The sequence below is a fragment of the Salarias fasciatus genome, chromosome 4, assembly GCF_902148845.1.
Source record: "Salarias fasciatus chromosome 4, fSalaFa1.1, whole genome shotgun sequence".
Lineage (NCBI taxonomy): Eukaryota > Metazoa > Chordata > Actinopteri > Blenniiformes > Blenniidae > Salarias > Salarias fasciatus.
Genome location: NC_043748.1, coordinates 12,285,708 through 12,310,466, shown reverse-complemented (window position 1 = coordinate 12,310,466; position 24,759 = coordinate 12,285,708). Strand labels below are relative to the sequence as shown.

Sequence of the window (24,759 nt, the reverse complement as noted above, 5' to 3'; positions counted from 1 at the left end):
GCACTCTTTGTCTCTCTCCACAATCTTGAGGAATTTTTTTAGTTATGCTGGTATAATGCGTTTGTGAGTAACCTTATGTGACTGTTGGAGTGTTTAACCTCTGGGTTTGATGCACTCATGTCTTGATGTAATCAGGGAGGGATGTTTGCAACTGGTTTCAATGTGGGTCTGTTCTTTGGGACCTCAGAACTTAAAGTGGAGACTTCTCATCTCACTGCAGCCAGAACAAAAGACACAAGGAACACATCGTTGGTGCCTTTATTTAATAGAATTTCCACAACAGTCTGATCTTACTTTGTTGTCGTCGGTGTTAAAAGTGCCTCGAAATGACTGTGTTGTATTTGGAGCCATGCAAATAGAATTTTAATTGTTTAGAAATCTAGTTTCGATGTAGCTGGATCTGGCCTGAGCCACGTGTCAAGCCAGTCACACTCGCGGATTCGACCGCACTCCCTTCTCACAGCGAGAGCACGCTGACCTCTCATCTCAATACCTTTCTGCTCATTTGTTGCACAAACCAGCATGACCTGGTATGACACCAGCGCATCGACATCAGGCATGTGGCCTCCTCTTCTCAATAAACAAGAGCTAGCTGCAGGTTTGAAAGGAATTTAATCTGCTCGAGTTCAGTCAGTAAAGATTTGGATGCGATCCTTTCTTCCTTTGTCGTATGCTGGAGTCAGTCGGGTCTGAGCAATGAAACATAACATACAGATCAAACAGGACTTGCTTCCATTTGCATAGAGCATTGTTCATCATTTATTTTAAAAAGATAAAGATACATAGAGAGTTGACAAGGTCAGTTTTCATGGTACAATAGAGTACACAATTACAATGATGTGATTCCCTTTTGTTTATATAGCACAACTTGTTTCAGCATCACTCCTTTTCAAATTCTCCAGCGAGTCACAAATGCTGTTGTTCATAGTCGTACATGTCATGAGATTTAAGCTGTGCAAATACACAAACAAATGTAACAAATGTGAAAAAATAATAAGGTAGTAAATCCTCTGAAGACCAACAGACAACCGATCAGTTTCTTTCTGGAATGTCAGTCTTTCTCTTCCAACATCTGGTGGCATGAGGAGAGCACTTTAAATCATTTCAAAGCAGGGAAAGTCGGCCGAGTGCTTTTTTTGCTTATGCATAAGACAGAATACATTCATCTCACTGCAGTCAAGTGATTTATTGTCAAGAACAGGAATGTCATTTGCGCACTAATGAGAGTTATTCTAACAGTTAATCCTCCATGATAACAACTTTTTTTTTTTTTTACAATTGACAAGTCACCGTTAACATATTGTCTTGGATATTTGTGGGAATTATTTGTTTGTAGAAATTGTCGCTCTAAATATTTTCCTATCTAATACATACATCTTTGTACAAGGGCTTTAAGTAGAAGCCAGGCTTTGGGAATGTGACAAACTGGGCTTTTCAGTGAACAACGGAGAACAAACACGATGCTGATCATTCTTCTCGAAAAGAAGGCCTCCGATCGCGTGCAGAGGACTTTAAATTCTACTTTCCAAAACTACAGAAGCCTTTTTTTCTTATTGCATTTTCTCTCATTCCCTGAAGAGACAGCTCCAGACAGGCGATAGCAATAACAGCAGCCGATCTCATCCTCTGCACGGTAACAATCTCTGCGTTTTAACATTTCGGGTGTGTTGCAGCTCTGGTGTGAGCAAAGTTTAAATTAAAACTGGAATCATGCTGCTATGCTCTCTGTACATCCGTCTCACACACACACACACACACACACGCATGTGCGCACGCACCATGTGAAATACATAGCTGCTCAATTAAAGAAACTAATGTACAAAAATGTCCAAAAGTTCAGTCTCCATTCATAGTTTCCGTGTCACGCAAACTTTTTGGGGATTGTGGAACCGATGTAAACTAAACTGTCTGAAATCTGCATGTCTGTATCTACTGCTGCTGTCACTTGTTTGGCAGCAAAAGCAGAAACCCAACCTCAAAGAAGCAGGAAGTAACGCATTAACAACAATGGAATGAATGTACTTGAGAGGATTAAAGGCTTAATCAGGACGGTTTCTCTTGTTCGTTAGCAGCGCTCAGTTCTCCCAGTCTCGTGCAATTTATACGCCTGTTCTTTTTTGTTTTCTTTTCTTTTTAAAGCATGCATTCATTTGTGATCCCAGAACAGGTTTTAGTACCATGAGCACAACATAGTATGTACATCCGGCAATAACAACAACAACAAGAGGCTCGTCAAGAAAACCGGTTGTTCTGTACGGGGCGATATAAAGACCCAAGAACCCTTATTTCTCAGCTAAGGCTCAAAGGTGTGCAATAATGACATTATCGATGCGGCAACTGGAGTGGTTCATTCTCATGTGATCACTGACACGATTATCAAAATAAAGCACACGTTCTCAGACAGGTAATAAAAGAGTAAAACTCATAAATAACAGAAGAAACAGTTTGAACACGTGAGTGCAAAAACACACATATAAACCCCGTCACACACGATGCAGAGCGGTTGTATCTATTAGGTGGCTTCATCGTCTTTGACCTGATTAAGAAGGTGCTTTACTGTGAGTTCATTACTTGGTACAATCAAATAACCCAGATGCCAAAATCAGAGTCAATTTTCCTACTTTCACACGACGACGACGATGACGAACGTCATGAATGACGAACAGACACAGAAGAAGTAATGCTGACGTTGACACTGGCGGCCGGTCCACTGGTGCTCAAAGTAAAAATGGAGTAGCTGCTGAGCCGCGCGTTGCACCGAGCTGCGTTGGCGCCCGCCGTGCAGCCGAGGGCAAGTCAGAGTTTCACTCACGCTGCGGGAGCCGGACGGTGGACGGACGGACGGACGGACTCCTCGGCCCGCCTATTTCCTCGAACTCTGCGTGCAATGCTGGAACTGGGCAAAGCTGAGGAAGACTTGCTCCAGCGAGATCTGGCTCACGCAGTAGTCCTCGATGCGGTATTTCTCTTTGGCTGCCTCCAAAGTGCCAAACACCTGGGCGGGAGAGAAAAGCGTGGAAGAAGAAAACACGGAGAGGTGTGATGAGCTGGTGCGAACCAAAGGTTTGTACCAATATCTCAGTTTCCTGCTGAAATCCATATCTTTGAACCCTAAATTCAGAAAATTATTCTGAGCAAATTACATGCTGCATATTTATTTCAGCACATTATGTGCCAAATGTCTAAAATACATAACCATAAAAAAATATTTTTAAATGCCTTCAAAACTGTTTTTAATGAAAATCCAGATGTTAAGTAACTTATGTTGAGGTGTGAACTTGGATAAGAAAGAAAAAGATTCATAATGGACGTCAACACTGAAGAAAAAATCTCTTAAGATGTGTTGGCACATTGTTTGCACCACATCAGGCTGTGTTAATGTGGTGTAAACGCTGCCATTTGAAACCTGCAGCACACTCAGCAAGTTGGACCAACAGAAATCAACAGAACATCAGAGGAATTTTGACCTACAGTATAAAATAATTTTTTTGTTGGATTTTAAATGCTTTGGATGAAACATGAAAATATATTGACCTTATGTATTTATTAACCCAGCAAATACACATTTTCATGGGAATTATCAACATAAAATAACACACATTTCAACACCGATTAAATTTTCTTTAAATCGTCTGTGGACGTGATTTGGACCAAAGAAGTGCAGGAGTGCGACACAGCCACACTTGCAGTGCATCGTTATGGCCACTAAAAGGAGATATTGCACAGCGCAAAAACAAGCACACTTTCTTTCCATGGTTTCCCCTCATTACCAGTTTTAAAAAAAAAACATTAAAATAAAAAAAAGAAGACAAACAAAAAAAGGAAGATGAGTTAATAAGAACAGTGTAAAAAAAAAAAGAGTTGAATAAGGAACTAAATGAAGAAAGACGAGGAATATTTCTTTTAAATCTGAATCAGATTGTGTACCTGTGCCCAGGTCAGTGTTTTGTCCGTCAAATGGTAGTGAACCATTCCCTGGTGCTCATCCTTAAGCTGACTTCCTGTTAGGATAGAAAATCACCGATTAGAAACAAAATCACTTTGGAGTGACAGATCTAAAAAAAAAAAAAAAAGAAAAAAAAGAAAAACACCCACAAGTGTTTATTGCAAGGAAGCTCCGCCAAAGAAATACATTTTCTGACTCACTGATTTCTGCCCACTCAACCGTACAGTCAGCCACGATAACACATGCTGTTGTGTTGTTTTGCATCATGAAGCGTTCTGACACCACTGACCTGGGAAGGTGCTTTCAATGAAGTCTTTAAATAGCAGCAGGTCGCTGTCCTCCAGCTCCGCCTCGATGTGCACCTTGGCCAGCAGCGTGTAGCCGCTGCCAAACTTGCTCTTCAGGTGCTGGGGACTCCCGAGGCACTTGAACTGGCCATTAACCATCACTGCCAGCCGGGTGCACAAAGCCTCACACTCCTCCATGCTGCACAGGGAACACATGAGACGTAAACATCAAGATTTAGCAAGAAATCTTCTTTCCGTCCAAAGAAATCTGGCGCGCTCACCTATGGGAAGTGATGATTATGGCCTTGCCAGACTCTCGAGTGCGAGTAACTGCATCCCACAGGAGTCTCCTGGCCACAGGGTCCATCCCGGTCGAAGGCTCGTCCAGGAAGATGACCGGCGGTCCACCGATCAGAGCCATGCCGGCGCTCAGCTTCCTCTTGTTTCCGCCACTGCGTGCCATCGCAGTGCCACGTCACTTTCACAGCATCGCTCGACAAGGAAGAGCTCGATTCAGAGCTGTGTCCACTCACCTGTAGCTGCGGACCAGTTTGTCGGCGTGCGGCTCAAGCAGCAGCGACCTGAGGACGTTCTCCACACAGCCTGACACGTATTTCTCTGGGATCCCTCTCAGCCTGGCGTACATGCTCAGAGTTTCTCTTCCCGTCATGTGATCCAACACGGCATCAAACTGAGGGCAGTAACCGATGCGCTGCTGCACCTGCAACCCCCCACATCAGAGATTCTTTAGGATTCTAGAGAACAGGAAGCAGCTTGGTTCTCCAGCGGATCACCTGGAGTCGGTTTACAACACGCTCTCCACTCACCTTCTTGATGTCCCTCAGGATGCTGTAGCCGTCGATGTACGCCTCCCCCGACGTGACGCTCTCATCACCTGTCAGCATCTTGAATGTTGTCGTCTTCCCCGCGCCGTTGAATCCCAGAAGGCCGAAGCACTCGCCTTTCCCTACAGCGAGAGAGAGCCGGTCCACGGCCAGGAGACTCTCGCCGCTGCTGTACACCTGAGGAGGAGAAACGACACTTTACTCCCCCCCGCAGAGACAGACGCCTCCAGAGACACACACGCTCCAACATTCTGGCATTTTCTTAGAAATAAAACCTTTAAACGAGCGTGATTCTTACCTTGGTGAGTTCCTGCACTACGAGAGGGCTCCCAACCATGGACTCCACGACCGGCTGGCACTCCAGCACTCGTTTCCTCTCGTCAGCCACATCTCTGTCCTCTGGCTGCAGTCCGGCATCCTCTATTAAAGGGAACTAAAGACACACACCAAATTTTCTTCAATCAAAAGAAGCAAAAAAAAAAAAAAAAAAAAAACAAATCAAAAAGCCTGGTTCATACATCTACTCTCATCTACCTGTTTGCGTCTTCGTCCCAAAGTGGCGAGCAGCTGCCACAGAGTGCGGACGCACTGCAGCTCAATGACGAACAGCAGCACGATGAAGACGACGCCCTGCACCGAAAAGGCCACCAGGAACCGCCCCACACCGGGCTCTGACATCGAAAAGTAGTTGGTCTGGTATGTGATGTCTACAAAAACGAGAAAGGAGAAAGAGTGAAATGAAGAGAGAGTTTTGCCAGGAACTCAAAGAATTAAATTAATGTTTAACTTTGGGATTGAGAGCATTTAAAATTGGATTTATAAATATATGAGAGATTGCACGAATATAACTCACAGGCTGAAAATCAGTATTAATCTAGAGCTACCCTCAATTTTCACCCCACAAAGGTCTTCAGATTCGTTAAAATCAAATCTTAATCATAGACTAAGAAGCCTTAGCGATGCTAACTATAAAAATAAGGCTGCCAACTTTCCAAATAAAGCCTGTGTAGATGGATTGCATGCAACATAGACACAAATTTTCACTTCTTTTCCTCCTCACAGCAGTTCTTGATCATTTGTATTGTTTGAGGATGCAACTGTATCACCTTCACAGAAATAACGTTATTCTAACAGGTTTCAGTACTTACTCAAAACTTGACAAATTGCTTTGCTCATTGGACTGGATGTGCAAAATGAGATGAATTCGTAGTTCTGATAGAACTGGCTGAAGGACATGCCCAGGCAGTAGTTGGGGAAGATCAGGAACACCTTGTCCAATAGGCGCGACATGCTCTGCAGGTTCAGCTCTGAGGGGGGATAAACACAGGTCGTCAGCGGGAATTTTCATCACTTTCTTCAGTGTTTTCACACGTTTTTCCAAATCAGCCCGTATTTGCCCACTGAACATGATCATTTACTGAATCGCTGACGTTTTCTACACAAATATTGCTGAATATACTCACTGAGTTTGATTAGGGACTTAACTGATGCACCTCAGAAGGTGTCTGGAATATTTCAAATAGCCCAGTATATTTAAGGGAAGGGACATGAGCTCATAAAGCAGCATATCGTAAATATTTACGAGGAAAATTTGCATTAAAGGTGCTGACTTTACATATTTAGTCAACCAGAGTCGACAAGAGGAGTAATACCAGTGGAATCTGTTTTATTGTTACTCAGCTAATGTAAAACCTCACAACAGAATACATAATGCGTTTTAGAGTTAGGCAGCCAGGATAAAGACTCGATCCAGAAGTAAGAAACTAATTTTAAGCAGTAAACCATGCTTCAGAAATCATTCACAGTAGAGACGTCAATGCTATTTCAATTAGGAAATCAACGAAATCTCGATTTTAAATAAACTATAAACTCCTAAGCTTCATTAAAGACATAGAAAAAGTTTGACGCAACTAAGGAGGCACACAGAAAACAACACCTGAAAATAAATAAGGCTGAGGCTGAGCTGGAGAAGTGCTCTCATTATCTGTTCTCTATCATTTCCAGACCAACACTTCTAACGTATCTTTTCTCACCTGGGATTGTCATGATGGTGACAGCCAGAAAGGTAGACGTGCCAGAGATCATGTTGAAGATGGTGAGGCGAGTGTAGGCGGTGGCGGCAGTGGAGAAGAGGAAGCTGAGCAGGTACATGAGGGGCACCACGGCCCAGCCGTACAGGAGAAGCAACAACAACACATCCACAAGGTGGTTGTCCTCAACAAAAGCCTTCACTCCGAACGCTTTGAAAACCACCTGAGAATGAAAACAACAAAAAACGCAAACATATCAAAAAAACGTAAAATCTACACATTCTGTAATCAAGACGAATCAAACAGCTGTTTCACTAACGAGCATGAGTCTGTATTTCACTGTGTAGGAGGGAATGTGGTTCTCACCAGCATAAGAAGGCACGGCAGCAGGAAGTTGATTAAGTCCCACACGAGGGCTGAAAACCAGAAGTTGGACAGGTAGACGCCGCTAACGTTCTGCACGTGCTTGGACTTGATTGACGACTCCGTGACAAGCAGCAGGGCGAATGTGCTGGACAGGGAGGCCATGCCATACATCAAGTTGATGGCAATAGCGAACCCCGTCTTCCCCCTACAGGTTGGGGGGGAAAGTAAGACGATGAGTGAAGATGAGAAAGAGGAAAACTAACCTTCACCTGCTCTAGATTGGGTGATAAATTCATGAATCAATTTGTCTTGTGGTGCAATTACAGCAGAACTAGCTGTCGGATGTCACATGTGAACAATATGGTGGAGGAGTGATCGAGTTCGAGCTACTCGTTTCCATGGTAACTGTTGAGCGCCCTCCAGTAGGGTCTGGCGTAGGTTACAGCAGACGTGGACGCCCTCCTGTCTTTGCTTTTTCGTACATTTCCCTCAAACAGACCCGGCAGAACACCGGCGATTAACCAAGAGCTTGATAAGCGCTGATGTCTGTTTTAAATAAGAAGCTAAAAGATAAAGATATTTTTAGGTGATTAACCTGTTTTGTTTGTTTTTTTAATTATGGTAAAATGTAGGTAGTTTCATTTTTCAGGGTTTTCTTCACAGGTCAATAAGCTCAAAATTAGCCTGAACCCACCTGTAAAGAGCCTCTTTTAGGTTAATCTTTAGTATTTCAGCAACATCTGTCATTTAAAGTCTCTTTGCAAGGTCACACAAAGGCAGTATTAGTGATGCAATATGTCTGCTACTTATCAGTTATGTTTGAAACCCTTTGAAACTAAAGGCACGGTATCATATTTCATTTTTATTCACACTCTACGGAGTCTTTGCTTTCATTCTTCAAGTGTGACAGGAAGTGGCAGACCACAAGCATCTGAAATTTTGAAAGCAGCTTGCTCTTTTTGGATTTTGTCATTTGGTGTTTGAGACTAAAAAAACAGATGATCTCGTCTTGTTTAATTACCAACGTCACATGATCACAACAAAACTAGTCACTTTGCAAAAAAAGGCTTAATGTGTCAGCTGTGACTCACAGCTACCACTGTTTCCCTTTTCTACTGTTTCATGTTGTGGACGTCATACTTTTCTCCGCTACTCACTCGGAGAGCTGGCTCCGGGCCGCCTCGGAGAGGTTACGTGGCATGGGGTAATTGCCCGTCTCGATGGAGGCGTTGGGCCCGGCCACAAGTTTGAACAGGGCGTTGTCCACCATCATGAGCGCCGTGGCGGGTGTGTGGTAGCCCTCGTTGTTGAAGTAAGCGGTGGCCTCTTTGTACTGGCGGCTGCTGCCGCGGAAAGCAGCGCCGACCACGCAGCGCTCGTTGAAGCTTCCCCCTTCTTCCTCTGCCTGAGTCAAGATGTAATCGGTAAAGTCTACAAGGAAAGAAAACATTAGGTCAATAAACCGTCCACAAATTAGTGCTGCTCAGTCCTTCGTCTTTCTCCTTGTGTTTACCGGTGATATTGACGAGTTGGCCGAGCTGGGCGGACAGCTGGGAGTCGTACGTTTTTGCGAGCGCGGCGCAGAGAGGACCGGCCTCCGGCGGCAGGGCCACGGGAACGCGGGTGTGACCGTAGCGACTGAGGGCCAGCCTCAGCTGAGGCGCGTTCTGGTGGTCGGGCAGAGTGCGTGCCACAACTAAGGCCACAACGGTGAAGACCAAAGGGACAAGGAACTGGGCCACCATCACCTTCCAGTTTCTCCAGCTGTACAGCGCCCTCTTCAGGAACATGGCGTAAAACTGTTGCATGTGCAGTCTGACCTGGTGGAGGCAGAGAATGGAAGTCGACATGTGAGTAATAGTCCTCTTAAATCATTACAAAACTCAGTTTGCTTCTCCAGTCGTACCCCGGTGTTCATCTTGATGTTGGAGCAGTCCTCTGAGATGAGCGTGCCGCTGTCGGTGAAATCGGTGACGTCGGTCAAGCCGCTTATGCTGCTGGCGTCGTCCGTGGTCCAGTCGTGAGAGCGCCTCTCGTGTTGGTACTGCAGGGCTGGCAGCTGAATAGCCTGAATGTCCAAACTGGAATCCACGAGCTTTCCGACTCTGGAAACAAACACGTTTCAAATCATCGCACACTATTTCAAAAAGTCTGTTAAAAAAAAAAAAAAAAATTTGTTTGGCTGTCAAAACACAGACAGCTAAAATGGAAATAAAATACTACATCAAATAAACTCCATAAAAGTAAAAATGATGTAAAATACACTGAAGCAGACATTTCGGAGAGCAGACATGCAGTAAAATGTTTAAGGAGAGAATAATATTTCCTTTCTGTGTATATGATTTTTTTCTTTTCACAAGCCTAGCAAGGAGCAGAAAGCCAGGGCTGCTCGCAAACAAAGCTATTTCTGGGCTTTCTAATTCAGTTATTGGTGAGAAAAGGCTCCAACACAGCAGGAGCAGATCAAGTTATATTAGATAAACCCACGTCTTTGACAAAAGCAGAGAGGAGCTGGTAGTGTAGTTTCATCTAACCAGCCCGTCCTCTCGACATCTTTTATCAATGAAACGCATAAAATAGAATATTTAAAAAACGATGGTGTACCCCTGCAATGCCCAAACAGCAGTACATAAGATCTATTTCATAATTTGGTTTGTCAGACCTTAGATTTTTCCCAACCCTTTAACTAACTGGAAAATTATTCCAATCGAATCAAAATTGAAATAAAAAGCTTTGCTATAGCTCTGTTGTCATCCCACAAATGAGCGGTTGTCTTTGGTAGTAATATTGTGAACACCAGGGGGAAGGTTAACGACCAAATGTTCAAACAGCAGTCATTCTCGCCGTCACGTTTGATGCTTCCTGTATATGGTGCAAATAGCCAGACCACATGGCTGGACGCTCAGTATGACGTACAAATAATGAGGGCTCGGCGGCACCAATTATAGCAGTTACAGCTGTGCACTCAGAGGCAGCACGGTGTCAGCCGTCTTGTACTCCCGGCTTCAGATACACATGTCAAAGCTGCAGGGAAGCACAACGCACTGCTCTGTAAACACCCACAAGCTACAACCGAGATGTACAACTAAGACATAAAGCAAAGCACATCGCCTGCTGTTCTGATTCCAATTTAAAAGATTAAAAAAAGAAACCATTGGGCAAACGAACTGAGAATAACTTAGGCAATAGTATCTTCTTAAGTGGCGAGACAATCCGTATTTCAGAAGCTCACAACATTTCACACAGCACTGCAAACACACACAAACCACAGAACCATCCCATCACAAAATTCTCACCGGATAAAGGAAATAAAAACAGTTGTTTTCAACAATGAATGAAATGTACGTCTGTGATTCAAAGACGAGTTTCTTTCAAGGAAATACTCGCTTTCAACTGTAATATTCATCTCCTACCTGAGGAAAACCTCTTCCATTGTGGTGACTGAAGCGCCATAGCTGGCGATGCCGAGCTCGTCTCTGTTCATCTCCAGCTCGGCAAACAGCAACTCAAACCTTGAGAGAAAGCACACAGTATTTCAAAATTTCAATATGAGATACGGAAAACTGTTAGGCCGAAGTTTTCCAAGTACTGGAGAATTAATGTAGAAATGAATCGATACGAAGCAAAGACATTCCAGGAAAATGGATGCTGATGATGATATATAATTGTAGCTGCATTGTCCTGTCAGCCATTAGGCCACTGCAGACGCTGCGCTGTTGTGGAAACTGTACGTCCGTTCCCGGTGGAGACCTACTTACTTGCTGGTGCTTTCTTTAGGGAGTATATAAGAGAGCTCGGCTCCAGCGCTGCTCTCCAGCGTCGCATTGGGAACATATAGGTGAACAAGGCGGCTGATCTCAGACACGTTACAGAGAGCATCCTTAACTATGACCATGTGGTACCCAGCACCTGGTGGGCGAGATAAAGAAACAATCCTGCATTGTTATTCATTGTTTCTACAGACTGACATAACTGGATTTTCAGTTTCTTGCATTTATTTTGATACATCTTCACCATTATATGCGCTACTGTCAACTGCCATCGTTTTATTGCTGCAATTTTACTCCATCCTTCACTGACCATATTTGTTCTTCAGGAAGAGCGGCGACCCGCAGCACTGCAGCTCTCCTCCCGCCATAATGGCAATGCGATCTCCCAGAAGGTCAGCCTCATCCATAAAGTGCGTGGTGAGGAGGATGGTGCGGCCGCGTTTCTCTCCTTGCAGAAGGTCCCAGGTGGCTCGTCGTGCTGACGGATCCATTCCCGATGTGGGCTCATCTAGCATGACGACCTGCAGACGGGAATAGCCACGAGAGAGAAAAAAAAGAAAAGAAAAGGATAACTTCAATAAAGTGGCAGCGAGAAAATGGAGGTGAGTAATGCTCGTGGAAATTCCGAACCTTGGAGTCTCCGATGAGGGCAATGCCGATAGAAAGTTTTCTCTTCATGCCACCAGAGAGGGTCTTGGAGCGAGCCTGCCGCTTGTCCTCAAGGTTGAGGATACGGATGATCCGGTCCACCTCGTCTGAAATCTTGTCCTTGGAGTAGCCTTTAAGCTGGATACGACAGAGTCACAATTAATGCAAATGGACCATATTTCTAGCCATACTAAATAAAGCATCTATTTTACATGAATATCAATGGAAGCAGGAAGTGAGTTCATCTATTTTCCTATCGTACACGTGTGTTTTTGCATGAAGCTGCATAAACTGTTGGTACCTGAGCGTAGAAGAGCAGGTGCTCTCTGACTGTGAGGTTATCGAACAGTACATCATGCTGCGGACAGAGTCCCAGGCTGCGTCGGATCAGATTCATGTCCTGAATGATGTCGTAACCGTTGATATAAGCCCTGCCACTGGTGGGGGGGAACAGACCTGGAACATGAGGGGAGGGGGGGTTAATATCATGTAAGGTGGCAGCTTCAACTTTATGGATTTCATAATTGTGCTTTATCTGTTCTTTCACCTGTTAGCATGGACAGTGTTGTGGTCTTCCCAGCACCGTTGTGTCCCAGCACCACGGTGATCTGTCCTTCAAACATGTTCAGTGTAAGATCCCGCACGGCCTGCCGCGTCTTGTTCCCCAATTTGAATTCCTGTCGAAAGTAAAACACCCACATAATGTCACGTATCGCCTGACCAAGACGATCGGGGGCAGAATAGGCTTTTAATGTCTCAATAAGGCGCAGTGGTGCAGACACTGGAATCAGTCGCATGCTTTTTCATGGCGTTTCGCAGCACCTGCACCCCGCTGGGTTAAACGGGTCGCGTTGACCCCTGAGGTCACACTGCCCTGCTCACCTTGGAGAGGTGCTTGATCTTTATCCCAGAGACGAGTCCAGCTGGTTCCTCCTCTATAAACTCCCCTTTCAGAGCTTTTTCTGCATCCTCCTCTTCTTCTTTCTCGTTCACCAGAGCCATGCGAGGGCTGTTGCACCAGTATGAAGGCTGCAGGTCGAGAGGATTGACAGAAAATCTTTTAATAATAAAGCTTTGTAACTGATTTCATCACTAGTAACATATCATATGGCCAAAAATGGCAAAACATATTTCACACACTGTGTGGGTTGGATCAAAGCAATTGTGAGGAGAACACAATCCTTCACTACAACACAAGAAGAGAGCGAGCCGTCATTATATTTATTCACCAACATTGTGATCGTTTCCTGACCACCCAATGGTGCACTTCCTAAAAAACTAAGCCAAGCCTCCAGTTTCACCCCTGCAGAAACAGAATCTCACACCCACACTAACAATGGACACAAAGGAAAGTGCGTCAACATCTAACCCACACCCTGCTGGCAGCCTCCTGAATTCCTCGCTGCTGGGAAATGAATGGCCGAGAGCTTATTTATGTCTGAAGATGTGCATGTGAAGGGACGATATTTCGTGATCGTCCACAGTTGTAATAAAGATAAACCTAATTTGTGTTGGCTGGAGAGTCCTGTCATTATAAATAGATGACCTCAAAGACTTCCTCTGTCCGATGAGTTGCAAACTCTCGTCTGCGATCCCTTTCACTCCCACAATGAGAGCGCAGCCACGTCTGTAATCTAACACAAGTTCTTCTGCAGGGGACCTCGACCTTGACTTTGACAGTATCCGATGGTGCTGTAATTGCTGAACACTATCTACATGCAGCAGGAAAAGCCTCATCGCATCGAGCCAAGTCATTCCTGCAGACACACACACACACACACTCACAGTTCAGTAGTGATGAGGGTGTGACTATTGATATATATGCTTCAAATTAATGTAGGTATTTTTTTTACAATTACTGCTGACAGAAAAATATTCTCCGACTATTGACTGCCTAATAAAAAGCAAATGAATAACTCAAATCCTCTGAGGAAAAAAAAAAAACATAAAACATTATTTTAACTCAATTTACACCTGACATTAAAATAGATTTGCTGATTGGTGTGCAACCAGATAGTTGATTTACAGAGATCCCGGGACTGAGAATGGATCGTAATTTAACTGGCCAAACCCCCATTTAATCTCATCAAGAGCACGCAATACACTGAACACATGCAGAAAATCAGTCGTGTGTTTTTGAACACGTGTGAGTGAGCGTGCACCCATTTGTCTGTGTATTAGCAAATCATTTCCCTTTGGCATATTTTGGTTAATCATTTGTGAATCACTTTGATTCCGACTTTATCGTCTTTAAAAAAAAGATGGATTAGTCGATTGTCAGTTCTCACAGTGACACTTGACCTTCATCAAGGGCGGGAGCAGGACAGCTATAGTTTGAGACGGGCCCAAGTCCAACGCTAAATGAGTGCGTTTCATGATTACGCTTCATTGTGGACTTTGCAATCATAGACAATATCGCGTGCAAATGAATTAGTGTTAAAATTAAATCTGAACACAAACGCCTGTTATTACTAAGTGTAATAAACTCATCAGACATGTTCCCCTTTGGTGGTCTGAATGCAAATGATTCCATTTGCAAGTATGAGTGCATGCTTGAGAAACTCGGTTTAAAGCGTACCAGTAAAAAGAAATAGGATGGCAGCGGTACACCGTACTCCCCGGGAAACACTGCCTCCATGTACCAGGCCACCAGTCCGTAGAGAACCGAGTCGAACAGCAGCAAGCACAGGACCTGCGCCATGGAGAAGTCATCATCCACGGTCACAGAGTCGAACAGGTTCGACCACTGGATCCCTGTGCCTAAAAAGCAAAAAGGGGGAGAATTCACCAAAAAACACTTGACGCAGACAATGTACTAAAAAAAATAACTTTATTTCATCATATTCTCATGCCTCACCTTTTCCTTCAAACATTCCTATGAGCTGTGCCCCCATGGCCATGGCCACGTTGGAGATAAGGCAGGCTGAAACCTTCTGGGAGTGGCTCAGTAAGTCGTAGCGCGGCCACAGGAACAAATAGGGCAGGTAGCTGAGGAAATACAGGAAGCCGCCCGCTGCTGCTGCCACGTTGGCTGAAGAAGAAAGAATGCAAGAATCATGAATAATGTAGGCACAATCACAGTTCCTGTCAGTTTTGGTTGTTGCAGCTACAAAGGAAGACGATTGCTGCCCTGTTAGCTGATGAAACACAGACAAGTCAATGATTATGTGGTGGAAACCACTCCAAAAGCCAATTTCTCTGACTGACAGAGCGAATCTGTGAGTATTGTTCAGAAAAACCTATGAGAGGGTGAAAGAAAGCGGGAGAAAGAGGGAGGGGAAAGACAGCTGGGCACTCTGGACGACGAAACTAAGATTTCTAGGTATGTTTTTAATGTTATTTCTGTGCATAAAACAGCAAGGAAAATCTATATCTAAAGCATGCAGTGATCAAGTGCCATGGACTATTCCCAAACGGTGCATCAGTGGGAGGCAGAAATTATTCACACAGCTGCGCACACAAGGAAAGCCGGGAAAAAAAAAAAAGAAAAAGAAAGCCCTTTCAGAAATGGCCATAAGGTCAGTGAAAGATCCTCTGTTGGCTCAGCCGAGATTTAGTAAAAGCCTCTCATGCCCTCCACCTTCCACTCACTTGTAAAAATATCCCTGAAACACAGCGGGGGTTTAAACCATTCTAATGTTGCTGTATTGTGAAGTAGGTTGGAAAAACAACATGCCATTTTATTGACTTCAATTGAGCGGATACGTTTCACAATTAGGGAATTGTGGTCACGCTGAGAGACGACAGCGGCATAAAAAAAGCGACAGATAGACTGGATTAATAAATGTTATTGTGTAAAAGCAATTAAGGAATACAGTTGAGGCAGGTAATAATGCACAAAGCACCCGCAGAATGAAAATACAATATTTTTGAACGTGAACAAAAGACAACAACCACCGTGTAAACAACTAAATGGAGGCTTTCAGGATCTGCTCCATCTCCCCAGTCCCTGTGGACTGAGTAGGTTTAATTGTATCCTCTAATAACAGCGATAATGTTTGTAATAAATGGAGAGGAAAAAGGCTGAAAAGCAACATAAACCTCAACATGGCAGGCAAATCGGTGAACCAGTGCTTGTGTGCAGTTTCCTTGGGAAAGGCTGAATAAAGACCGAGGCTGAGAAGAATTTGTAATCTGAGCGGCTTTGTTGTGAAAAGCTGGAAGCGGATAGAGGCTCGTTTGTATGAGAAGCTTTGAATGAGCGAGGGAGAGGGGGAACCTGAGAAAGACGAGATTTAAATAGTTTTCTTTATAGCAGAGGTTGTCCCGGCTGGAGGAGGCGCGTCGATTTCATGCAGCCGAAGAAGGAAAGTAGTTCAAGTCACAAAATTTCAAGGACTTTAGCCCTGAACTGGCACACAGACAATAATTGGCATTGAGATCTGGTTACTATTAAAATATATTTATCAGTTAGTCGGTTCTTCATGTTTGGGTTTTCTCAGGACACTCTGGTTTCCTCCCACAGTCCAAAAACATGCATTTGAGGTTTATTTGGGATTCTGATTGTTCACAGGTGTGTGTGTGTGTGTGTGTGTTCATTTCCCTGTATTTGTGCCACAGCAAAATGGTGACGTGGCCAGGGCGGACCTTGTGAGTGTAATATTTAACTCTTTAAGTGGCCGTATGTGGCACCTTCCAAGCAAATGATAAGTTAATGAGACTTGAAGAACACATTCTATCATGTTCAAACTAACATACTCCTATCGTGTCCTCTCAGCTTTTCAATATGACCATAACACTCAGTAAGAATGAATACAGGATGTTAGGACCATTATTTTCAGTGAGGACAGTATCTCATCTACAACAATTTCAAAGTGAAAAATGACAGAAAAACAGACTTTTGATCAGTTGCATTTTCCAACAAATTTGTTTTTATCGAAAACAGAAGAAATTCGGGGTTAGACCTCAGAAAAACTTGCAAAAAATGTACACCAAACTTTCCAAGGAGTTTGCTATAAAACCACTAAACTTGCTTCCTAAAAACAGCGATAATCAGTTAAATACAACTACGAAAAGAGTGAAGAGAAAAAAATAAACAAACTTTCCTCTCAGAAGCCGACAACAAACCTTTGCAGACTGAAAAACAGTAAATGGATGAAAACACACACACACACATACACACACACACACACACACACACACACACACACACACACACACACACCTCTTGAGAAGAAGGCACTGATCATGAAGCTGAAGTTAATGGTGGCCACGGTGAAGACGAGCAGGAACACAAAGACCAGCGTGGGGTCGCTGTAGGTCAGCACCGCTCCGTTGGGGCTCACCTGGAACAACACATCGTCTCGCCGGTCACCTCTGACTCGCTTGTGTACATTTAGAGCAAGTTTTTTTTTTTTTTTTTTGAAGAAATGGTACCACTGACTCACCTGAATACAGAGGAGCAGAGTAACAAAAAACACTGAGATGGAGAGGAAGAGGAAGAACATGAGGAACCAAGCGCTCCAGTGCAGCCAGTTGCTGAGACCCATCATCCTCATGTATTCCTGAGAGACACGGGAAAAGGCAGGGGTGAAGAACGAGTCTGACACGTCGCTGATTCGCGCACACGGACGCTCGGACACACCTTGAGCTTCCGCTCCTTTTCCTGCACGACGGCCCGGACTATGTTGAGGGAGGTGTAGGTGAAGCTGAGCACCAGCAGCAGGGGCAGCTGGTTCTGGATGGCCAGGATGAAGACGTCGTAGATGAAGGCCGGGTAGGGAAACCGCGACAGGACCACTCGCAGCTGCCGCAGCACGTGTGAGGCAGCGCTCGGGTTGTGCGAGCGCATGATGGCGCGGTCCACTGCGTGCTGCACCGCCAGAAAGCCCTCTCGGTAATAACCTTACAGAAAAAGAAAAAAAAAAAGATAATAAAAGGAAACTCTCAACTCTCTCCAGAGTTCAATGCAAATTTTTCTTTGGTTGTCATAATCACTTCATCATATGGAGGACTTTTTCCCCTGAAGGCTTCACTCAATGGTTAATTAGGTTGATTGCATTTAATATCAGCTAATCCGTTTCTAAAACCACAAATAGCCGATGAATCATGTGAGGGTGCACTGCATTCGACTGAAAAGGACCCAACGATACGTGGGAAAGACGTGCGGGCCTGTGGTTGTCACGGAAACCCATCCTGAAGAAACACTGGGGGCCGAGGAAATAGGCAAAAAAAAAAAACTGTGACTGAGTGCTTTTTTGACTGAACAGGAACTTAAAAGCAGTTTGACACCGTTAAGCCTTAAAACGCATCGCTCAAAAGCGGATAAAATGGGAAAGAAAAGTCAACACCAGTTGAAGGAAAGTGTTGCTAAAAGCGCTCACCGGGCGTGCCGCCTTCTCTGTAATGCTGCTCTCTGGGGCCCGGCAGCTGGAACAGTGGGAAGAGGCTGAGCGTGTGCCAGTCCAGGTCGCTGTTGGGGTTCAGCTCCGACTTCTCTTTGGGTGGAGCGTTCCGCGGAGTGAAGCTGAAGCGCAGGTGGTAGCTCACCTGTGCAGCAAGAGCACAAAGCGGAAAGACATTTAACAGAAGCAAAAGCGGGGGGAGAAGAGCGAACTGCGCTCTCTGAGGAGCTCTGAATTGATTTAGCGTCAAGAGGTGGAGCAATGTGCTTTTAATCTGTTCTGAAGTCACAACTGATTGAAGTCGTCCGGCTGATCTGCAGAGCAAGAGGGATCAATTGAAAAAGCACTGGCAGAAAATACGAGTAAAACGTATGTCGTTGTGAGTGTCACGCTATTTTTATGGTTTGATTGGTCAAAATAAACTAAACTGACCACAATTTCAGCCAGTTACTGTGATTCCCATGAAGACATAGGAGTGCAGACAGTATTCCGCCCCGCAGGGAGATCTGACACCCTCTAATCAGTCGATCAGATCGTATTATATAACACTTTTCTCACATATTGAATACGCGCTTAAGTGCTTCACAAATAATTGACAACACGAGGTTTGTTTAAATGGATTACAGACATTTACGTCGGGCAGACTAGATAAGGCTTTTAATGTGAAGGATTCCACTTAATGAAATGATGAAATTACCCGTCATGTCAGGTTTGACCTGCTACACATGTAGCTTTTCTCCCTGTGTTCAAAGATTTATATTTATTCAAAGTAAAGCTTCGAGACAAGTAAACCAACAAACGGGGGGAAAAAAACTGTACAACCCAGTATTACTGGTTCTCGTAACTTTAATCTTTCGCTGAGATCAGTGAAAACAGTCCTGCACAAGTACGTGACGGTGTGTGTGTTTTCACCTGCAGTGGCAGTGGCTCATCATCGTGCGTGAAGGGATGCTCGAAGACCACGGCGGCCAGCACCTTTCTGGAAGTTGGGTCGCTCCTCACGAATTTCTCAAACTGTTCCTCCGTCTCAAAGCCCCGCACTGGAGAATAAACACATCAACAGAGAAGATCGAATTAGCTCCAGTGTCGTATTCGTCTCACGTATCGCTGCATCCACGCCTGTCTCGGCGTCCGACCTTGGTGCTCATCGTTTTTTTTTTTTGTTTTTTTTTACTGACAGGCCAGAAGTTGGCGAAGACACATGCGGCATCCTGAATTCTGCAACCGATTTTTATCAAGGCCAAACCAATGTAGTGGAGAACACAGACAATTTCTTCCACACAGAGTAAAGATCATTTATAAAAAGGAGAATATCCCCACGAGGAGAAAGCATAAAAGAAAGCGGATTTGATTTTGGTCCCCTGCTGTTGAGGTTTTTTTTTTTTCCCTGAACATATTTCTCAATATTCTACTTATCACAAACACACAAGAGTAACTCTTTGGCAAAGGAAAGCGGCATTGCAGGTTCCAGGGTTAAATCTGGGTCATTCTCACAAAACAAACACTTTCATACAGATACAAAGGGCAAAGATAGTAATACACAAAGCTGCCAACACAACAGGTTCAAACAAACGCTCCACACACTCCTGACAGGTTTAGTCACTGTTTAAATCACAACCAGCATTTCTTACTTGTAGAACATCAGTGAGTTTATTACTGTGTTACTGTGCCTATACTGTGATTTTAAAAGAAAGGGACACTTGGTCGAGCCTCAGAACTTAAATTAAACATGCCTTATAATTTTCATATACTCAAAGTATTAAAAAAATCAGTGAAATTGAAAAAAAGCCTTTTCTGTACTGAAAATCAAAATACAACAGATAGGAAATAATGTTCCAAATTTTCAAAAATCCAGCTTTGACATAGTATCTAACCCTTTGTTCAATGTAATAATGCAATGAATTAGACAGCAGGGTCACAATGATATTGCAGCAAACAAACATTTTGTAGGCGGTTTTCAACAATGCTGCTCCCTCTGTTTCTGAGTAAAGTCGCCTACAACACAAACCCATGGGAAATGCATCAGCCAGTTAAAATGTGTGCTTCATAGTCCTTTGAAAAACAAGGAAACCTGGGTATTTCACAAATTCATTCTTGAAAAGTGATAGAGATTGTAGAAATACATGCCATAGATTACATGTAAACAGTAGCCATTCCAAGAAAACAGGATACTGGTCACATGCTTCAGTGTGTGGAGGAAAAGAAGAACTTCAAAACAAAATCGGGACTGAAATGTTGAAATCCTCATAATAAACTAGTTGTGTTAAGCTCGTAGCAGGAACAGCTTTCTGTTAAACTATCCTTTCATGGTGATGAAACTACTGGTAATTAGATTGGTTAAGGGTAAGATTTTCATTTAAAACCTTTTTAGAGTTCGTGTTCTTTTTCTTTCTTTTTTTTTTTAAATCGATGTGTTCAACTAGTTACACTTTCTCACAATTTTTGCTCTAGTTAGTAAGAACTGATGGGTAAAAGCATAGATCCTACATGTCAAAAACAGCCTTCAAACATTGCAGATGGCTGAGTAAAAAAATACCCAGTTCACTGGCCGACATGATATAACACACACATGCAACATGATGGTGTTCATCTAATGATGAAGATCCAGGATGAAACTGGTAAAACTTAATGAGAAACCATGGGTTAAAAGAAGAGAAGGATTATCTAATCATCTAATGTGACAATGATTTGTCATTTTGTATCATAAATCATTAAATACATTTCATAAATAAACAACCCCTGCAAACACTTCACGAATTTCAGTCACACATCGTAGCTGCAGAGGCTGATTTTTGGAGCGCCTGTGTGTTTGTTCTGCGTTGATCATTTCCTTCCACCTTTCACTCTCAATGCTCAAACCATTTAAATAATTCATTCAAAGCTGAGCTGTGATCTCAGGCAACCTGCTTCTACCTGCCTTTATCCGTCCCCAGCCTCATACAGCAGCTTCACGCCTGTCTCGGTATGCAAACCGCCTGCGACCAGCTCGCCGATCAGACATGCGAATGTGGAGAAAATGTGTTTGAGAGAGTGTGAAGTGAAAGGAGACAAGATGGGGTGGAGGTGTGCTGAGGGAACAGACACGCTGTCTTCGACCGTCTCCCAGCTGACTCCCAGTCCTTCCAGTCTGGCAGGAGAGCAGGGCGCAGCCTGTTTGTCCTCCTGAGAATTGTTACTGGAGAAACCAGTATTCCCAGGTCGTTCCTGCTCTACAAACTACGGATAGTGTTACGACTGGGGCGGTTGATTCACCAGGGATAATGGTGGTACTCACAGCTAAACCTTACTACAACAGAACAACTATATTTACAGCGACTGCCTAATATTTGGACAGAACTTTTTTTTTTCCTATTTTCTTTGCAGAAGAAACTCAATATTTCAAATTTGTCCAATATGGATGCAGGCAAATGCATTTGCTCAAATAAAATCTTGTGAAAATAATCTTATATAAATGTATTCAAAGAGAATCTTTAGCACCGATTAATGTTGTAGATCAGACATAACAAACTCAATAAATTGAGCTTTTAGCAACTTGCATGTTGACTAGATAGATCACGTTTTAATCAAACCCAATAAAATTCAAAGTGTGATATCCCTAATTTTGAATGAAATGTATTATTTCAAAAAAAAAAAATCATACATTGTTTTAAAACACGCTGATCATATTTTTTCTCATCATGACCTACCTGAGGAGAGCGACAGGCTGCCTTGAACATCTTCCGCCAGCTGCCGCACCACACTGGAGTTGCCAGGCACATAGGCCAGCTGAAGGCTTCTGAAGGACGCTTTTGGTAGCCAGTCGACAGCAAAGCTCTCGTACATTGTTGCATTTGGGTAATTCTTGAAAGGCACCTTCTGACGCAGCACAATGAGGATGCCAGAGAAAAGCAGGGGAAGGAGTATCTCCACCAAAGTCACCAAGATTTGACGTTTCTGGAGAGCAGAAATCGAAAGACGGGACGTCATTTGTGACCAAAACACACAGTGAGCCTATTGGCCTGATCTAGTCTGATCAGTTATTGCCTCTTGAAATGTACACAATATTTACGATGTGTAGACAAAGCAGTGAAAGTTGGTGTACAGTTGTCAGAGTTTGTATAACAGTAAGCGTCAGATAGTTTAGCTTATGTTGACAAATTAAAAAAGATCCAACATCTATATTGAGGCAAAGTGAAGACATAAAAGCAGAACTGTTCTTGTATTGTCATCAATTTTATAATGTTGCTGTATCACTTTAGAAACTGTTGTGTTTTTCCAGTAATTCTGATGTTTTGAGCTGTTTGAATACATTTAGAAACACAGCATCTGGCTCACAAACAGCACATGTCTGAAATGGAAATATGTCAATTTGACCTTAAATGTTCAAAACATGGCAAAAATCAAGATAGACAGAAAAAAAATCACATATGCAACATTTGCCACCAGATTATTTTCGTTACATACCCTTAAAGGCCAAAGTTATAATATCCACAATGGTTATGAATGATATGCACTCTGTTGTAAAGCAGTATTTCTCAAGAACTGCAATATTGCGAAACCATTAACAGATACTAATGTTCAATATTATGCAAGAAAGCGGCTCAGTGCAGCAAACAAGCAGAAATGACTCAGGAGTGTGTGTCAGGGGAAATCAAATGGCATTTTGTAAAAACTGTTCTATCATAGATGAAAAACTGACTGAACTGATATGGTGTTCCCTGGTACACAATAGCAAAAAAATGTGACAGATTTTTTTTAGCCTCATGATCAAGTCTCATGATCTGTGTCACAACAACTGACCCGAAAAAAATTAAAGCAAAACAATAACTCAAGGAAGCAGCACCTTCCAATAAAGATATCCATATAAGGCTGGAGAAAGCATGTGACAGTTACCAGCATGTTGACATGGCTGGAGTCTGTGACACAGTAACACAGCACAGACACGCAGCAGAGGCATCGGTCACTTTTCTAGGTGCTCAGTAATATTTTAAATTGAGGCCACAAAATGTTATACGGTTCTCTGTATTTATGATGATGCATAAGCCAATAACTTTAACACTGCCATACAAGCTGTGCTTCAAGAAACAAAACTACGTCTGGCAATCCCCAGCAGCAGACATGTCTGCACCTAAAAAGGACACAGAGCAGACTGGTTGGAAGATGCAGCTTCTTTCAACTCACCTGCTGGAGATAGTTTTTCCACACCAGAAGTCCAAATTGCCGAATGACAGCCATGTTGAAAGTACCACAGGATGCAGTCCAAGCAGCCCTCTGGATGGGTGGGAGACAACAACAACAACAACAACAACAACAGACAATCAAAACGTTTGTTTGATCGAGTTCATTAACAAACTAAGAAGGACTCTGGACTCTCAGTTTTCATTTACTAAGAAATAAAGAGAAAAACAGAAGTGCAGCTAAGCAATAAACTATCATAAATACAGTTAGGGGGTTTTAGTTATGCTGAGGAAGTGCACCCACTAGAGAAAAACATTTAACAGCAGCAGAGGAGATGATAAAGCTGAAGACTACTTGAACCAACAGGAAACAAACTATGGTAGAAAAGCAGGTGGGTGATAGAAAATAAACACATTATTAAGTAGAGTTCACAAATGACAGCAAAAATGATAACAGCTGACCTCATTGTGCTTAACTGGAAGCGATCTTATCACAAAAGACTGTGACTATCAGCACAGTCACGTTTACAGGGCTACAGACCTGGTGAAGGCCAGGACGTGATCACTAATCAATGGTGACAGAATATTCGTTTGTCTCATTGTTTCTATCTAAACGTGGTTTGCCACGTTGGGATCACAATAAACATATGTGTCTAGAGTTCAACTTCAAAGCAAATCACCGGGTTAGACAAGCCATGAAGTGGTCACACGGGAATAATCAATACTTTACAGAACACAAGAGCGTTTTACATTGAGAGAAACCATTTCTATTAGTATGATGTTGCCATCAATAAACACATAATCAGCTCAGGGACGTGAACCATTTCCGACTAAAACCCGCCCCTCTCCTCTCTGATTGGTCCAGCGCGTCTGTCGGGACGTTCTGATTGGACAGTCCGCCTGCCTGTCAATCCCCTAGGAGTCCCAGAGAATGCAAATAATGGAGCAGAGAGACAAAGCGAGGAATATCCGAAATGTTATGTGCTGACTCACCCACACAGTTTCCCTTAACGCTCACATACCAACAACAAGTACCCACTGAAGCGACATATCAGGTTTTTCGTTACAGAAACTCTACCAGTTACCTCAAAAGTAAAGGTTTTGGCACATTGACGTGACGAGCTGTGGTCTTCCTCTTCTTCCTGGCGAGGGGAAAACTGTTCCTCCTTATTACTGTGTCTAAACCGACATCAGAGGCATCGCCGCGGGGCCGCTTCCTCCACCGACACCGGCGATGCTCGCTCCCACTGGCGAAAAGGAGGACGTGACGAGTCCGGTCCAGGTCGAAGCACCCCCCGAGTCCGCTTCCTGCTAGCGAGGCTGTGACATTGCACCTGCAGCTGGACGAGCTCGTGAAGGCTCCGTGC

The 24,759-nt window shown here is 43.5% G+C and overlaps 2 protein-coding genes across 2 annotated transcripts in view; both read right to left on the bottom strand.

The window, feature by feature from the left end:
• LOC115386696 (cytochrome P450 2K1-like) overlaps nucleotides 1-22,562 on the bottom strand; it is a 27,903-nt gene extending 5,341 nt beyond the window's left edge. Inside the window, exons 1-2 of the mRNA XM_030089122.1 lie at nucleotides 22,555-22,562; nucleotides 17,461-17,465 (exon numbers count right to left, since the gene is read on the bottom strand). Coding sequence (XP_029944982.1) covers nucleotides 17,461-17,465; nucleotides 22,555-22,561 — 12 coding nt within the window. The 5' untranslated portion in view covers nucleotide 22,562. The remainder of the gene's footprint in view (nucleotides 1-17,460; nucleotides 17,466-22,554) is intronic.
• abca3b (ATP-binding cassette, sub-family A (ABC1), member 3b) lies at nucleotides 727-24,759 on the bottom strand. Its single transcript, XM_030089099.1, has 31 exons — nucleotides 24,478-24,759; nucleotides 23,397-23,486; nucleotides 21,923-22,169; nucleotides 19,149-19,276; nucleotides 18,216-18,381; nucleotides 17,477-17,736; nucleotides 17,280-17,396; nucleotides 17,057-17,177; nucleotides 14,750-14,923; nucleotides 14,471-14,652; nucleotides 12,775-12,921; nucleotides 12,440-12,569; nucleotides 12,194-12,348; nucleotides 11,875-12,030; nucleotides 11,555-11,765; nucleotides 11,233-11,383; nucleotides 10,888-10,986; nucleotides 9,381-9,579; nucleotides 8,988-9,294; nucleotides 8,632-8,905; nucleotides 7,475-7,679; nucleotides 7,112-7,331; nucleotides 6,227-6,385; nucleotides 5,613-5,785; nucleotides 5,377-5,511; nucleotides 5,061-5,255; nucleotides 4,767-4,954; nucleotides 4,515-4,685; nucleotides 4,236-4,432; nucleotides 3,928-4,001; nucleotides 727-2,995 (listed from the first exon to the last, which is right to left on the bottom strand). Exons 2-31 carry the CDS (start codon nucleotides 23,448-23,450, stop codon nucleotides 2,864-2,866), a joined length of 5,127 nt encoding a protein of 1,708 aa, XP_029944959.1. The 5' UTR covers nucleotides 23,451-23,486; nucleotides 24,478-24,759; the 3' UTR covers nucleotides 727-2,863.